The sequence below is a fragment of the Rhipicephalus microplus genome, chromosome 2 (genome assembly GCF_043290135.1).
Source record: "Rhipicephalus microplus isolate Deutch F79 chromosome 2, USDA_Rmic, whole genome shotgun sequence".
NCBI classification, from domain to species: Eukaryota; Metazoa; Arthropoda; class Arachnida; order Ixodida; family Ixodidae; genus Rhipicephalus; species Rhipicephalus microplus.
In genome coordinates, this window is record NC_134701.1 from 142474262 (window position 1) to 142491241 (window position 16980).

Below are 16980 nucleotides of genomic sequence, written 5' to 3' on the forward strand. Positions count from 1 at the left end.
TTCGGCTCATCTTAAATGTCATTATCGGAACAGTGACTCTAATCCTCTTCAAGCACTTCTGATAATAGGGAGGTTTAGAATAACGTTCCAGGTATTCCGGGCGTTGCTTTTTAGTTGCGGGCGCCATATGAGTTTTAGAATAGCGTTTGCGCCCCCTTGCGAAAAGTCTAGTGACTTTCACCCGGTCCGTAAACTCAAATGCACAGAAGCTACTCACAGCACATAGCGGGCCTCGCGGGCCGCGATTGACAAACACTACTACACTACTTCGGATTTCCTGCGGTCAGGCCGCGAATGGCAGCTCGCCTTACGACGCATGCGCAGCGGCAGCGACCGCACCGTAAAGGCTTGTGGCATGCTATCATCAACATCAGTCAGCAAACCAGCAACGGCCACACCATCATTAACGCGCACAAACACAGCCTGAGAACGTAACGGCGGTTTTTATGTCAAAGCGCCATTTGCCCAACACTTGAGTCTTTTAATGTGCCCGAGCTGCACACGCTATACGTGAAGTCACACCCGAAAGAAATCAGCAGCGTAGGCGTCGCGGGCAACTGGGGTAGCCGCGGCTGCGCAAACTGTCCCGTCTTCCGCGCCATGCCGCGCCATGCCGCGCCAAGCGCTTCCGTCGGGTGGTGACTAGCGCCGCCTGGCCATTTCCCCTCTCATTCACTATCATCATGATCATATTTCGCTGCTGGTTGTTTCGTTTTGGTTTCTTCAAAACTTTGGTTGCACCGTAGCTGAGATTTTATGCTTTTAGTAGGTTACTGAAAGCATGAAGCCTCGATAGTCCTCTCTGGAATCATCCGAGTTAACTGGTGTGCCTTTAATTTCTTTAGAATTAACGAGCATTTGACACCATTTAAATATACACAGTTTTGCCGGGACCGTGCCACGTGTCCGGCAAAATTTCTGAGTTAACGAGATCTGGATAAATGAGCTTTTACTGTAGTTTGCATGCAACTTCATGTAAGGATGGTTTCACTGCTGTGAAAGAGTGATAAACTATGAAAACACTTTTCCAAGAAAAATCTACTGCCGCGAAGCCTCACTTCAAGGTTAAATGAATGTATTGCCCGCACACCCCTTCTTATATAATCTAAGTATAGTAAGTTTTAAAACATGACATATTTTACAGCTAATCACTTGTATTCTACCCGAAATCAAATCCTGTTGCTATTCAAAGTTGTTTTCACTTTCCTTGAACCAAAAAAAAAAAAATTGGCAAATTGGCACAAGCCTTGTTTCAATTAAAAAAAAAAAGAATGAGCGACAGGTTAGTTGGGCCATTACAAGTATGCCAATTCTTCTTTATGATATGTTATATATGCTATTTGAACTTGATTCGAAATTATTCGACCAAGATCACTATTTGCTTCGAATTCACTACGAAATTAGAGTAAAATATTCAGTACAAGTGTTTCTCTTTTTTCTTGCATTTAAAATGCATTGAAATGGAAAAAGTAGCATCAGTTCCTACAGGAAGTCCTCAGCACAGGGGTTATGCATTCAGTTTTTAATTTTTTCAAAATGAATTTGTCAAGAGTACCATAACAGATAGGTAATTCATTGAAATTCAGACCTTAATATTTTCTGAAGCACTTGTGCTATGGAGAAACAAATTACAGGTTTGAAATCGGCATGAAAAACTACCTTGGACAGTGAAGTTCTATATTGAGCTGAAAGTAAGAAAATGTATTTAGGACTTATGTCCCCCCGGTTTTTATTTTTAAAAGTGCGGAGATCGGCCGAGTAATTATTCCAACTTCCGCACAATTGCTTTCGGTGGTGCCTTTGCGGGTAATCGTCGAGAAAGAATGAAGGTAAGGTAGCAACTATTGACAAATGCGCGAGCATGGCGAAGCGCTGCACGAAAATAGGCAGTAGACGATTGGCTGCCGGCGACCGTACTACGTTTCAAGAAAAAGGTCAGTTTTCGCCAAGTAGCAGGCTGCGGTACTCTTATATCGTGGACAGGGGATTGTGTCCGTTCTGTTACTATAGTAGCTGCGCATGCTGGACCTTGCAGTTTCCAAACGCTCCAGCACCAGCACCACGCATCAGCACCACGTGCTATCGGACGATTGTGCGAGAGTGCCAGAATCTTTTTCTTATGATGAAACAAGCGCTATATGTAGGAAGACTTGGAAAGGACACAGGATGGAGCGCTACGTCCTGTCTGGTTTTCAAGTCTGTGCACATTGCGCTTGTTTCATCATACCAGCATGTCGAACTGACAAGTCACCACCCTGTCGCTGTGGGTCGTATGCCCTGTATCGTGGTAGTCATTGCATTGCATGTCAATAAAAACGCAGCATATCTACGGAGTGAATGATGATGAGTGGGGCGAAGCATCCGTCTGTCCATCCATGTGTCCGTCTGTTTGTCCGTTCATCCTCGCTTTGCCTCGCTTGTCATCATTAACCTCGTGGTTATGCCATGATTTTTTTCACTTTGGCAAACTGAAAGAAATAGACATGTGATTGGCACTCAGGGCAATATTTGCTGTGGCACTGTATTCTATTGCCGGTGGCCACAGCGCGCGTTGGAAAATGCAAATTTGTAGCTCGTGGTTAACGCACTGTATGTTAAGTGCGTGGTTATGTTGCTTTCCCAGCAGGTATGTATTAGCAAGGTTTCCCTTTATCATTGTACATTAACCCTTCCATTGAATGTGGTTTCAGTGTGTTCAGGAGCTATGCTGTGGTACCAACCATTTAAGGGAAATTTATGTAGTGGCAGAGCCACACTTCAATGTGTGCGAGAAGATAACCCATACTGAAAAGACCAGAAAATGTCTTTTGAAAAATGGGGGTGCGGGCTGCATGCACTTTTTTTTACTTTTTGTGCTGATAAAGTACGGGTTGCGGGTCATATGCAGGAGCAGGTTATATGCAAGAATATACGGTATTATTGTCACATGAGAGCTTTTTTTTTTTAACGCTTTAAAAGTGTTACACAGGCTTATATGCATTGAGTATGGTCATTTCTAAAACGTAACATACCGTACCACTTATAACTTGCAGCCTACTTTTATACAAGTCTTGCTGATATTCCAAGTTGCCTCCACTTCGCATAAAAAAAATAAAAAAAATTGACTTTCGCTCATGCCGAGTTCCAGTGTGTAAAAATATTGTGCCAGTTTGTTCGGTCTTGACAAAAATGCTAATTTTAATAATAATATGTGATGCATGCTATTCGCACTATCGAATTTGTAATTACTTGACCTAAGCGAATAGACGAAATCGCTATTTGCTTCGACCATAGAACTTAGTATATACAGTCGAGCCCGCTTATAGTGAACCTGAGCGTGACGCGGCATCCGTTCTCTGTATCCCGAAGTTCGTGGTAAATGAAACACAGCCTTTGAAAAGAGGTTGCGAGTGAAAACACAAACTTTTTTTTGCCCCAAAAAGTCCATGATGCAGGTGTTTCGAAGAGCAGAAGCGATAAGGGTGGTCTCGAGTTCATTTAAAATGGCAGGGTGCTCATTCACCGAGGTCCGTGGCATAAGCTGCAGGAAGCGCTGGCTCCAATGTTTCGTCATTCTCGCAATCCGATTCCTCGAAATCGCTCTCGCCACATACTTCATTCACAATGCCCCAATCCGTGCACGGTTCCGCAGTGTTGGCATCATCATCGGCCGTAATTAAACCATCGCAACAGATTTCCTACCCGCTCTCCCAGGTCGGAGTCGACGACGTGCTGCCACAAATCGCCGCCGCAGTTCGGAAGCTTCAGGCTCAGCATCGGGCCCAACGTTGATGAAAACAGTTTCGCGCCCATGTAGTCGTCACCGCAGTCCACGAAGTATTCACCATCTCCACAGCTGAATACCGGGACGCCCAAAGCAGCAAGTTGGCTGCCAGCTATGAGCAACCGCTCTGCAATGCGGCACCTAACGTGCGGATTACGCTCAAGCCAAGCGGTCACACTTTCGACGTATTGTTGAGTGGCAGGAAAAAGTGTGCTAGTCCTCCCGTCGGCCATCATGACCACACACGCACACCAAGAGCAAGCAAGACGCGCACACGCGACACACATGCCAGAACACGTGGAATAGCTCTGGGCCCGTTTCCTGTCAGAAAACGAAACTAATTCGAGCTAGCGTGGCGGGCTTTCGCGGAGCGGTGGAGACAGGCGAAGGGGTTGTGATCAAGAGAGGAGAGCAGACTTGCAAGAGAAGGGAGGAGGAGTTGCGATAAAGAGAGGGGAGGATGTGGTGGGAGGGCGACCTTGAAAACCGAAACGCACGGAAAAGAGGCAGGTTGGGTTGCTTGCTTGAAAGGTCCGCGAAACTCGCATGTAGAAAAACTTGAAAAGAGTGCCTGCGTGCGCAGAAGTCAGAGCATGGCCACCTGGATCGGTGTGCGCGGCGGTGTTCGAAAAATCAGCGGCCGCGGTCAAAAAATCGTTTTGTTGCGCCGGTGGGCTTGCCTGACCTCACGAACTTCGATATTTCCCGATTCATTCCGCACAAATCAACAGCCGTTTTCGGGCTTCTGCGCACGCGCGGAAGGCATGCTGAGTTGAGTACAGAGTGAGCCAGAGCAAGTCCTAAACACGAAACGAATCGCAAATTATCAGAGTCGGTGGGGTAGCGTAAGCGCGTGCACTAGATGCAGACTATCGGATACAGTTGGTGGCCGACGATGTTGAAACATGATCTGGTCACTCCAGGCCGGCGACGCCAACGACAGTACCAGCGATCGAAAACAGGGTAGATGGCCAACCAGTCTCCGAAATATCGGTGGCAGTGTGAAAACAGGGGCCTCATCTGGCTATGCGGGGTGCTCTGAGTAGCGGGGGGGGGGGACAAAGGACGGAGGGGTGCACAACAAAAAGCGGTCGGGTGATGGAAGAAAGAAACAACTTTCCTTCCTCCATGGGTTGGGGATAGTGGCAGGCAACATGAGGGTGTGGAGGCAGTGTCGACATTTGACAGTAAGAATATATGGGCATCTCGCCAATGCCTGATCGGTGGTCGAAATTGGTTTCCCGGGAAGTCGGCTGACCGCTGACTCCGTTCACTGTAACCGATCAGCGGCGCTCGGAGACGTTCGTTGTAAGTGCGATTTTGTGCCATTGAACCAATGTATATTTTCACGATCACGTGGATATTGTTCGTTTTAGGCGAAAGTTTGTTTTAAGTGGGGCCGTTATATGTGGGCCCGACTGTATATATTCGCCCATTCCTGCTTTCTAGTGCCCCATAGAATTTCTACCATTTCTTCACTACATTCAACTAAATGAGTCCAATAAACTATGGGGCCAAGGAGAGCATAGAGGACCCTAATTGCTGGTTTGTAGTGTAGTATTGTATAGTCAGGACATTAATTGGAATTATGCGCAGTCGTTTCGTTTCAGTGATTTCCATTTAATGTGCTTAATGTAGGTTTCCCATGTTTTGTGCAGATTGAGCGTTTGAAAGAGGAGCAGAAGGTAACCGAGTCGCATATCATCCTCGAGCGTTGCCTGCAGGACGACGCATGGGTCAACCAGGTGAGTGTGGTCATTCATGTTGTCGCAGGCTAACAGTAAAGTGCACAGGCTAAGGACTTGCCTAACTATCCCTCCAAATTCGCATGGAGTCTCTCATTGAAAATTCCTGTCTTCTTAAAGGTGTCGATTTTCCTTGTAATATGAAAAATTCTTTACGGTGGTCACAGTGAACAGCTAGATGAAGCAAAGCTTGCTGTTGTGTTGGCCATGTGATATTTACAGAGAGTTTTAACCTATAATGTGTAATATGGAAAACGTGTAATGCTAGTACAGTGAAATCAAGCACGTCTGAGGAAATAAGCGAGACCTGGTAGAGTCTCGGGAATTTCAGTTTCAAGCCTGACGTGTTGGTCACATCACAAGAAAAGTGACGCGATTCTGTAGAGCTGGTAGTGTTGCGGTTGGTACCCGTGGAAAAAAAAAAAATCACAAATATCTTCCCAAGAATCTTTCCTTGTTGTAATCTCAAAACTGCTTTTGCTGTAAAATTGACTTGAATGTCAAAATAAAATATCTTATTGGTAATTGATGAGCATCTCATTTGCTTAGAGTCGTTTCTTGATGCGGCAATTTGTATGGCAGAATAGACTCGTCTTCGAAAAATGGTGTCAGTACCCATTCAGCTAAAACAACAGGGACTGAAGCTTGGGCAAGTCGGTTATGGTTCATGATAGTGTATAGTATGGAACATAGAAAAAAAAAAAAGGAAGCAGTAAAAAGAATTACACGATCTCCCGCTAAAGGGAACCACGCGTAGATTGTGAAGCGGTGGGCGCTAACGCTTGCAATGGCGGCAGCGTTGATGCTGGCATTCGTCACGGCATTCCGCAGGAGAAACATGAGGAGGCACAAAGCACACAGTGATGGACCCGTGTTTCCTACTGGAAAATGCCAATCGCCGCTAATGGGTAATGAGAGACAAAAGACATCGATCGGACTTGGACAGCCATAGCTGGCATTTAGTTAATGCGCACGCTTTGAATTTTTATTGAACAACGCACAGGTGGGGAGGAATCTCCCACCAGTGAATCTCCCACCCTGAAGGTCAAGATCTAGTGCCTATATATGCGGGGTGGCCAGTAAACAGTTGTGCAGTGCGAGCAGTTGATTTTTTTAATCAGGAAACTTGCTAGCAGATGCTGCCTGTGACGGCGTTGCGAAGGGGGGGGGTGCACAGAAGAGGAGAGAGATGGGAAAGGGGCGCATGCACAGTGAAGTGCAGACGCCACTGGATTAAGCTCCCTCATCAGATGCTTCGCATCTAAAAGGAGCGGAATCTGAATGCTCTTTCTTTCCAGCTCTGTCATATTTGCAATGTTCTGTGCTATACACCATCATGAGCTAGGGCAAGCTTAGCCTAAAATGTTGCTGGATGTCCTCCAGAGAAACTGTTTATTTTTCTTTGTGCACTTGCAGATGTATGCCGACCTGCAGAAGCTGTGGCGGACATGCACACTCGGGCCCAGTTGACCGGCTTATTCATCCACCAGCCGCGGCCAGCCTCTCTGGATTTTCTCGTCTGTTGTCATCATCGCTCCCAAAGCCTGCTCCTTCAAACACAGTGCGCGCTTTATGTGTACAGTCATGTATGTTTATTTTAATATTTTTGTTCGTCTATTCACTTTACTCATGCCTCCCCCCTTTTCCCCCACGAAACGAGGAAAGCTTTTTCCTGGATTTGCCCTAGTGTCCCAAACCACGTGGCCTTGTTGTCCCTTCACTGTCATTCATGCAAGCATCACCGTCTTTTTGCTTAGTGGAAGCAACACCTCAGTTCTTCACCTCTGCCCCTCGCAAGAGTTCATTAGTGAAGCGGGGTGCAAAGTAACAGAGTCGTGAGCAAAAGTGTAGCAAAGTAGTATCTTCAAGTCGGCACTTCACTTTCGTCATGAGACTTGATATAATGGGGCTAGTTCGCTTTTGGTTGCAATTCATCATATGCAACAGACAGGCTCCAGCTTGTATGGTGATGGTTCCCTTCACCTGGGTGCATGGTGTAGTCTTCCCTGGAGCATATCGGTACAGAAACCAGCTTTGTTAGGCCTTTCTTCCTTTCCCCATCTTGCTTCTGGTGTGTTCTTTGTGGTGCACGCTTAAGATGCGTCATGTTTGGTCTAGACGCGATGTGTTGCCCGGTGGTGTGCTGTGAATTTCGCATGTACGATTTGTGCATTCCATGCTGTTTTTGTTGTGCAAGGATCGAAGAGCACGATAAGTCTAGGGAATGACTTGAGTCATGTAACTTTACTGGTTTGGTGGGTGCTCAGCCTTTTTTGAGGTCATGGCTGGCTTTACCCAGTGAATTTGCTCACCGAAGGTGGATATGCCCCAAAAGCAAAAGATCACAAGCACACATCCATTCTCTTTTTTTTTTTTTTTTTTTTTTTTCAGCCTCTTAGTGGGTGCCAGCTTTCAGCAGACTTTATTAGGCTCTCCCAGGGTGTTTGGCACCAGACGTGTGCGCCATAAGGGGAGGGTGTTGGTGTGGAGATGTTACTGAAACAGGACACACTGTGCACTATTCCCCCACCTCCTTTTGAGTATGCAAGTGCCAGCAAATTTCCAGTGGTCCAGCTGTCGCAGTTGTTTTCAACACCTCAATATCAATTTGCCGGCACCATGCTTTCTTCATTATGTGAACCTCTCCACTGTCCTTCCTCTTCCTCTTGCAAAGTTGTTTTTGGTATGGCAACGCAGCAGAACTGTATTGCTGTATAGGCCAATATTTACGACTTCTAGCATGAGAAAGAGTGCACACGAACAAAAGTAATATACAATAATGAAAATTTGAAAAGGTTTTGTGGGGCAATTGTAAATCACTGTAAAAGAACAAAGGGAAGGATGAATAACGTTATCCCAATGAATCCAATGATTATCTCAATGATTTAGGGAACAAGCTAGGACTGTAGGCACGCTACATTGGGCAGTGCTTGAGCACGTCATTTTGAATTAATCGTGCGATTTGCTCCACTGCCATATCACTGTCTAGTGCGAACTCACTGTCAGTAGCTGACCAGCGACTTGTTTCCACCATAGACTGATTTCTCGGCATCGCATCCCTAATATCCAGGTTTGAAAATGATTACGTTTGTCATAGAACGTCGCTTGGCGGTGCTGGTAACTCATTCTTCCCACGGAACAATAAATTCCCATGGGTTTGACTTTACTTCACCACTCATGGCGCTACTGTGGTCCTTCCATCACATAACACGTCGCCATTCGACTCTTAACACAAGGTTTCATGTATCTGATCGGGCTAAAAAATGGCAGCTTGGGTATTGCATCACTGGTGTTGTTTTTCGGGCTAGCTTTGGCTTCCATACCCGGATATTTTCTCCCCGTTATACCATTCCACAAACATCACAAATATAGGTGGTTAGAACCTGGCAAAATTTATCGTGGGGGATTACAGATTTTTTCCCATATGATGTACAAAGCATACAACTATACCTTGTATTAAAGAAGTAGTTGGAATAGAATCTATGGTAGTTTTATTATATGCGATAAGTATGCATTCGTTATGTGCTGATCTCGGCAAGAAAAGAATTTATGCGTGCTTAATCTGACAATTTGTTACACTCAAACTTCAATATAACGAATTCAAGTATAATGAATTGGTTATAGCGAAGTAAGCGACCACTAGCTTTGCCATAAATACAGTGTTACAAATAATCATTTATAACGAATTTTTGGATATAATAAAGTATTTTCGCAGTAGATGCGACTTTGTTATAATGAGGTTTGAGTGTATATCTACTGTGTGTTATCTATCGATTTCCTCACAGGATTTTTTTTATGCTTTAATTGTTTCGTTATTTTGTGTTTAGATGGCATTTAGACGAAGCTTCATTTATTGAGAAGAGAGACATTTCGGAACCTTGAAATTTTGGTGCTTTGCACTTTTTTGGCGGCTTGTGATTGCTAGTGGCTGGTCTTTATTCTCTTTGTTAATGGGGTTTTCTAAAAGTGCTGCTGACTCTTAGCCACGCCCTGTTATAACCATTGACCGCTGTAGTTAACGTTCGCTCGGTAAATGAATCGCCTCTTTCAAAAGGGACGCCACCGGGGCAACTGATAAGGTATGGCTTATAGGTTTTCTTCATAGCCTAATTAATATATCGGACCGAATTGAACTGCAACAAAGCCTGAACCTCATTCTTGCTTGGATTTTCTGCCCAATTGCTGGTCTCTTGGTGCTTTAATGGGTTCAGGTAACCGGTTATTGTGTGAGCTAAGGTGCCGACAGGTAATGCTGGTCCGTGTTACTAGTTGGAACATGAATAGCAGTTCATTTGGTTTCGGTTTGTACGAGAACTCACTTTCTGTACAGATAAATAAATTTCTATTTGTATGCAAAATTTTTCATATGTAAAATTTTACCAGTTATACGAAGGTCAGGTAACTGTCTACAAAATGTGGAGGACTGCCATAAACTTTGCTGGCTTTTTATTTAGCTTAAGCAGTTTTGGTATTGTCACCAGGTTAATTGGCATTCCAATAATTTTGTCACACTCTTCCCTACAAATTACTGAAGGGGAATTCAATGTACCAGATTTTGTTAGTTGTGCAAACCGACTCCAGCATGATTACTTGCATGACTGCAACAGGTAGATTTAAAAACTCTGGTTTCGTTATCTGTCGGGTCTCGTGTGGCAGTCTAAGGAGAGAACATTCTAGGGAAATATGCAGCATGCCCAGTCTTTGCACGTTTCAAAGACGGTTATCTATAACTGGTGCTAGCCGCAGGATTTGTAACGTGTCGAAGATTGGCATGTCTGGCGTTTAAGTAGTTTGTGCGGTTGAGTTAATTGTAAAAAAATTATTACAGAAACTTTTGTGCCCTTGACGCTCTCATGGCATCATGTGAACCATGTCATTGCAAAATGTTAGCTTGACCTAATGTTTTCCCGTGGTGTCCCTTTAACGTATCGCTTTGGTGTTGTGGTGTTGCCTTTAGTGTTGTGGGGTCAAACATCGTTGTGTCAACAAAACTGTTAACTGTACCTGTGTGCTTGTAGATAGCTTTTTTGAAAATGCTTGGAGACAAACAGCTCTGGTTTCTATGAAAAATTTTGCATGGAGCAGTATTATATTGCCAGATGTGGTACATAGTTTGCGTGCGTTGTTTCATTCACGGAAGTTACGCTGCATACAAAAGAGAACTCGCAAGGGAGGCTGCTTTTGAGTGCTGGCATCGTGTTATGCACTCAATTTACATGACTGTTTCATTGCTTCATAAGCAGCGGCTGTTTTGTCTGAAGTGTAATTTGGAGGCATGTCAACGACTTTTCAGTTGAACATGTGCGTTAAGTTGTTAAACTACTGCTGTTTCCTCTTCAGAGGCCTAAGTAGCGGGCATTTTGAAAAAATTATAACAGCTGCAATCTATAAATGCTCTGCACATTTCACTGTAATGTCCTGGTTTAATGCCCTTGACAAGACTAGAAACACTGCTGACACTCGTTAATCACGCCAAGTTTTCCTTTTGAACCTGTCGCATAGTTGTGCACGCAACTGCTGGTGCTTAAAGCAATTTGAAGTGCTCCCTTAGAATTTGAAGCGCTGTCTTGAGATGTCTGTATGGTCGCTGTGTAATACGCCGTTTAATGCAGTATGGGCAGCATGCTATTGGATGCATGGGCACACCATAGCGAAGTGTCTGGGTGCACGACTGCCTCTCGCATTGCTGGCATAGTTTTGGTCATTTGCCAGCTGTGCCGGGTACGTGTGCTAAAGCTCTCTATGTTGCATTGCATTGATGCATGGCATATTGTGTTTGGAGGATTGGGGACTTTGAATCGACGGCTGCTCTTTGTCAGCTCTCGCTATTCTTCTGATCCTTTACATTTGATTGATTAGCTTTTATCTCATTTATATTATTGTTTTGTATCTTTTGTTTTTTTATTCAGGAATTTCAATGCACGCATCTATGTCAATAGCACAATAACTGAACGGGACATCTGTAACCTATATGGTATTTTTTTATGTTGGCTTTAGCCACACATTGCAGAGGAGGTTTGTGGAGCAGCTGGTTTTGTTTGTGCATCATGTAAAAAGGGATAACCGCGCGACTGTAATGTTTGGTTGAGCGTTGCTAGGCTCCTCTAGCATAGTGGTAAAAGCGTAGCTTGCAATGTGCAAGTCAGGAAAGTGATCCACGCAGCCATTTCTTGACGAAATGCTTGGTGCATCCTCGTATGCTCCCGTGTCTGATCTTTTTATGCATATTGATATTTCGTGCGTGGCGAAACATATCTTCAGAGTGTCGAACACTGCGACTGTTGAACAAAGATGTCTTCATATGTTGTGCGCATGATGGCCAAAGGACAGGACAGACGACAATGCCTCTGTAAGATTACACTCAGTTGTTTGAGTTGTAATTTTTTTTCATCGCTCTGAGCCTTAATTCCTGAACCTTCGTATCGTTGAAAGCAGGTGTAATTGATTCTTTCATGCAGAACAATAGGTTACTGCATCCTGTAGCTGTGAAGCAACTTATTTCTTTTCCCAGTAACTGTGTGCGCTTCAAATACCTTCATAGTAGCTGTGAAGTGCACTATCTACATTTCATAGAGTGAGGGCATTCACTGGGAAATCAATAGGCATAGTCTCATGTTGGGATGACTTGTTTGCAAAGTAGTTAGATAATGCCTTGTTTTGAGGCAGATTTTGAGCTTTATGATATAAAGATGTTTGCAGCGAATGCTACCTACCAATTAAGTCCACCATGGGTAAGATTTTTGTTCAAACGTGAGATCAAATCGCCTACATCTTTCTCGCCAGCTGATGTCACTGTCTCAGCTAAAAGAGTATACTATCAACGTATGAGACTTGTTTCATGACTCTCTGAATTCATGTATGTCAGTTTTGTTAGGTTCGTCAGTATTCAGGCATTGAAAGTAAGGCATGAAACTACGGTTCAGTAGTGGGCACAAGTTATATCAAGTGCCGGCCGCCTAAACTTTTATTTTATCAGAAGTTCTGAAAAAAGAAAGTGACCCTATGCGATTTGCAATTCGGCAACATTGGTTACGGCGTACCACGTTGGTGGCGTCTGTCCTGTCTTTTTTGGCAGTTTTGGGGCTCTCATTATCCTCTGCTCTGCATTTGCTCTCTTCTCACCATGCGCCACAATTTAGTCCCTTCCCACCAGCACGGTTGGTGCCGCTACCTGAGTTACCCTGTAGCTTGACGTGATCACACCTTCGTGCTCTCGTGTTTGTGACTTGGCTTCAATCCTGTTTCAAGCTAGAGTCCTATGCATGTCTGTGGGACATTGTGTACTTATGAGTGATGGGAGTCATTTGTAAGTTTTGGTTCTCGCAGCGTCATTCTCTCTTGACTGCCAGCTAATAGGGATTTAACTTGTCCGCGACGGTTAAGCAGCTACGATTTGGTGGGACCCTCCTTGTCAAAAACAAAATATGCATAAGGGCATTCTACGAAGCGTTGACTCCTTGCTCCCAAAGGGTGGCTGTAGTTTTGCTTCACTTGCAGTGATGAGTTCGATTGCATTTTGCTTGTTTTCATTTGTTCGGTTGTCTCGGCTGAGGACATGCCGCAATTGTATAAGCTGCGATATAAGATTTTTTTTTCGCTAGTAGTTTTTACTGCGACACTGCATCAAGCTTGCTGCTACGCATTGCACTTAAAAAGCTGTGTTGTGGACAAGTCTGTTGTGCTCTTCGTGATTTTATCAATCAGTGTTGTACGAATTTTTATACAAGCATTGCTTCATTTCTAGTGATTGCTGTATTGCTCGCTGCATCTGCATTTTTCACGCTGAAATATTTGCAAAAGAAGCGCTTCTTTTCCATTTCCCACTACCCCCCTCCCCTCTTCTTTTTTTTTCGTTGGTTTCGCCATGCCTGACCTTGGCTATGCTGCCCTTGATGCTCTTTTCTATCTTTTCGGAAATTGACAGTCGAGGATGATTCGCCTCGCTGCTTTATGTGAGTTGTAGGCAGTTTCGTTAGTGCCACCGAGCAACCCGGTTGTTTGTATCCCTTTTCGCCAACTTTGTTCTGCATTCTAGCCTTGCGAAACCATCTATGTCACATCATGGTCAAGAGTGTATTCGTACAAGTGATTCCACTGATGTTCTTTTTTTAAACATGCTGTACTTCTTTTTCTTTTCCTAGCCAGTAGTGGTCAGGGGGAAATAAAGCATGTCACATAGTCCAAACCGTGTTTTGGTGCATACCAGCTCCTGTCTAATCAATCTTTCACAAGGATTGCTGTTAACATGTCTGTGCATTCAGTCACCTCAATGACAAGCCTGATGTGGCAAGTTTAAATGAACAATACTGGAACCCATTCCACACTATGCAGCTATTCCAAGTGCAAATTCTGACTAAGAACGGCCAGATTTGAAAGTGTAAGTGTTCTAAAACGTTCCCTGACAAAATTGTGTGCGTAGCATAATCTACATGAACATTCGGGCAGTTGGTGCTGATTCGCGCAAAGCTTTGCATAGCAAAGCTGGGTCCCATTGGCCCTCGTATTCCCCGCCGACCTTCGGTATGTGATTTTTCCTCCTCGAGAGTGCGGACATTTTTAGGAGGACGCATGACGGTCTAGGCACGGTTGGGAAATTGCGTGCGATGTCTCCGTCGGTGGGTGCGGCCTAGCTACTGCAGATGTGCGGCCTCGCCTTGTGGTGCGGTGAACGGTTGCTTGGTGAAATTTTGCTTAGCAACAGATGCGCGAGCAGTATCATGGTGTGTGTCCGGCTTTGCTAACGTACTTACATGCTGCTCGACTGGCCCCACTTCCCTCTACCCAACAGTGGACACTTAAGCAGACACAATAAAACGCGTACACAAAGGCTCTTCGAGTTGCAAACAAAATTAAAAAGAGTGCACACTTTATAGGTAATGTAAATAAGACATGCGCGCAAAAGGACAAAAGTAATTTTGCGGTAACTAGGCGCGGCAGATGCGCGGAGTGTTCCCATCAATGGGCGCCGCTTGGTGGCGGCTTTACTCCATTGCTACTGCTTGGGCGCTTGCGTGGCTTGGCGAGGTGTAGTGGCATGACTATTGTGGAGCCCCCGGTTTCCCAGCGTACGTTTACGCTCTGGACGGCCGCTAGGATGGGTGGGAGCGCTGCTGCTCCTTTTCATACAGGTTCAGTTGGGACTGGCACGGTGGATGGACGTGTTTTTTGAGTGCTCCCGATCAACTGTGCAGATAAGTGGTTTTGCATGTTTGAAGCTTGCTTTATAATGAATAAGGCAGCAGTTAAAACCTTTGTAGCACTTATTACATTGTACGGCTTTTTCAGGGGTCGGTTACCAGGTATTTACTAGTTTGTGTGTGTATTTGTGTTTTTCTTGCCACCCTGTGAGGGAGGTGCATGTACGCTGAACACGCAAATTTTTGTAGTAGAGCTTAGATCTTTTTTTTTTCGTAGGGCAGGGTTCGTCGTACGACGTGTTTTGTAATTATCGAGTGGGACAATTCATAGGAACAGTTGGTGTCAATAAGACATGGTTGAAAAGGCTGTAAAATGTTCAGGATGGGGGGCGGGTTTGAAGATGGACCCAAGTGCAGACGCGCATGGAAAGGAGGCTGACTCCAGGTGTAGGCAACGTAAGGTCGAGGAAAAAATGGAGAAAATGATGGTTGTCCAGAGTGAACTGCTGATAAAAATCACCGAGCTGGAGACTGCGTTGGCGCAGTCTCCAGCTCGGTGATTCGGTGAGCCTCAGTGAAAACGAGGGCTATGGGGGAAATGCTCAAGTCCGCCGAGGAAGCACTAGCCAAGGTGAACAGAGGAGTGGCCTACGGAGAGAACAGTAGAGAACCGGCAACCAGAATGGCGGAGAAGAAAGAGCAAGCAAGTTCAGAAAAAACAGGTTCAGCCGGTTCAATTTTTGCAAGGCCCAGCTTCAGCGAAGTAGTGGGGGGGCTGGTAGGGAACAAAGCAGCCCGCGTAACAGGTGCAAGTAACCCCCAGGTGCAGGACGCTCCAGCTGAAAAGTCGCAGCATGTGATAATCGCCGGGAACTCGAATTTAAATCGATGCACAGAAGCCATCAAAGAGAGGGTAAGAGGTGACAAGTAGGGACGTTCCCAGGACGCAAGCTGGAAGCAGTCATGAGGCAAGCGAGCGCAAAACTCAAAACTACAGCTGATGGACGACACCTCGCGATAATTGCAGGCAGTTTGAATGATGTCTTAAATCAAGATACGGCAGGACTGGCGACCACCCTGGCGAAAAGGGTCGATGACATGCATGCCATTTCTTCTTGGCTACAGGGAGTGATATGCACTATACTGGAGGTACCGGTAAACAAAAAGAATAGAAAGTCAGCTGCAAAGTTCTAGAACATGCTCAATTCTCTGAGTAATAAGACAAGCATGAAACAAAGGTTGATAACTACAGTTCAAGGGGTCAAACTAGAAAGGGATGAGGCAATGGAATATATAAAAACAATGATGACAGAAATATTTAAACACCATGAAAATGCTGCATGCACCGTAACAGATGTGGATGGACCAATTAGGTCAGTGGCTTCACTGGGACAACGAGAGTGGGAAATGGCAGAGAAAGGAGTTCCTAATAGCACATCAACAGGCCCTGGTGGCATCCCAATCATGCTAATAAAGAAACTAGGACCAAACTCTAAGCAAACAATAAAAGAGGCAGCGAGCAAAGCAATGATGGATGGTGAGGCTCCAAATGGATGGAAACTAAGCTGGATGAGCATGATCTATAAAGGAAAGGGGGACAAAGCCGATATAAACAACTACCGTCCTATAACAGTGACATCAGTAGTTTACAAGCTGGTGATGTAGATAGAAAAGGAAAGACTACAGACATGGGTGGAGAATGAGGGGGGGCTGGGAGAACTACAAAGGTAGGTCCGTAAACGAAGAAAGTTGGAGGACAACCTGTTTTCCTTGATGCAGTGTATTGAAATAGCGAAAAAAGAATGCATGCACCTGTGGCTGGCATTTCTAGATATCAAGGGCATTTACGATAGTGTGACTCAAGAAGACTTGTAGGGAATACTGGACACAGTAGGTGTGGAAGATGGAATAACTAAGCTTCTAAAGGAAATCTATAAAAGTAACAACGTAGTTATCAAATGGGAAGAACAGGTATCTGAACCTATAGAGATACAACGCGGGCTTCGACAGGAATGTCTCTTGTCACCTTTGTTATTTATGCTGCATCTTCAGAGACTAGAAGCCAAGTTAGAGGGGAGTCGACTCGGATTCGTCCTCTATTCGCCAAACAAGGAAAACACATTGAACAGTCACTACCAGCATTGATGTATGCAGATGATATAGTAATAATAGCCGACAACATGGAAGATCTGCAGGGATTGATAGGCATCTATGGTAATGGGGGAGATAGGTTAAATTTGAAGTTCAGCAGTGAAAAATCGGCAATCATGATTTTTAATGCTATCAGAGGCAGTGAGCATAAAATACAGGAAGTCATGCTAGAAATAGTGGATAA

The 16980-nt window shown here is 44.8% G+C and overlaps 1 protein-coding gene across 2 annotated transcripts in view; it reads left to right on the forward strand.

The window, feature by feature from the left end:
- LOC119170685 (uncharacterized) overlaps positions 1-7140 on the forward strand; it is a 54594-nt gene extending 47454 nt beyond the window's left edge. For both annotated transcript variants that reach the window (XM_075886881.1, XM_037421915.2), the window contains exons 8-9: positions 5422-5508; positions 6925-7140. In XM_075886881.1, the coding sequence (XP_075742996.1) occupies positions 5422-5508; positions 6925-6978 (141 nt within the window). In that variant the 3' untranslated portion in view covers positions 6979-7140. The remainder of the gene's footprint in view (positions 1-5421; positions 5509-6924) is intronic.
- Positions 7141-16980: the final 9840 nt, after the last annotated feature.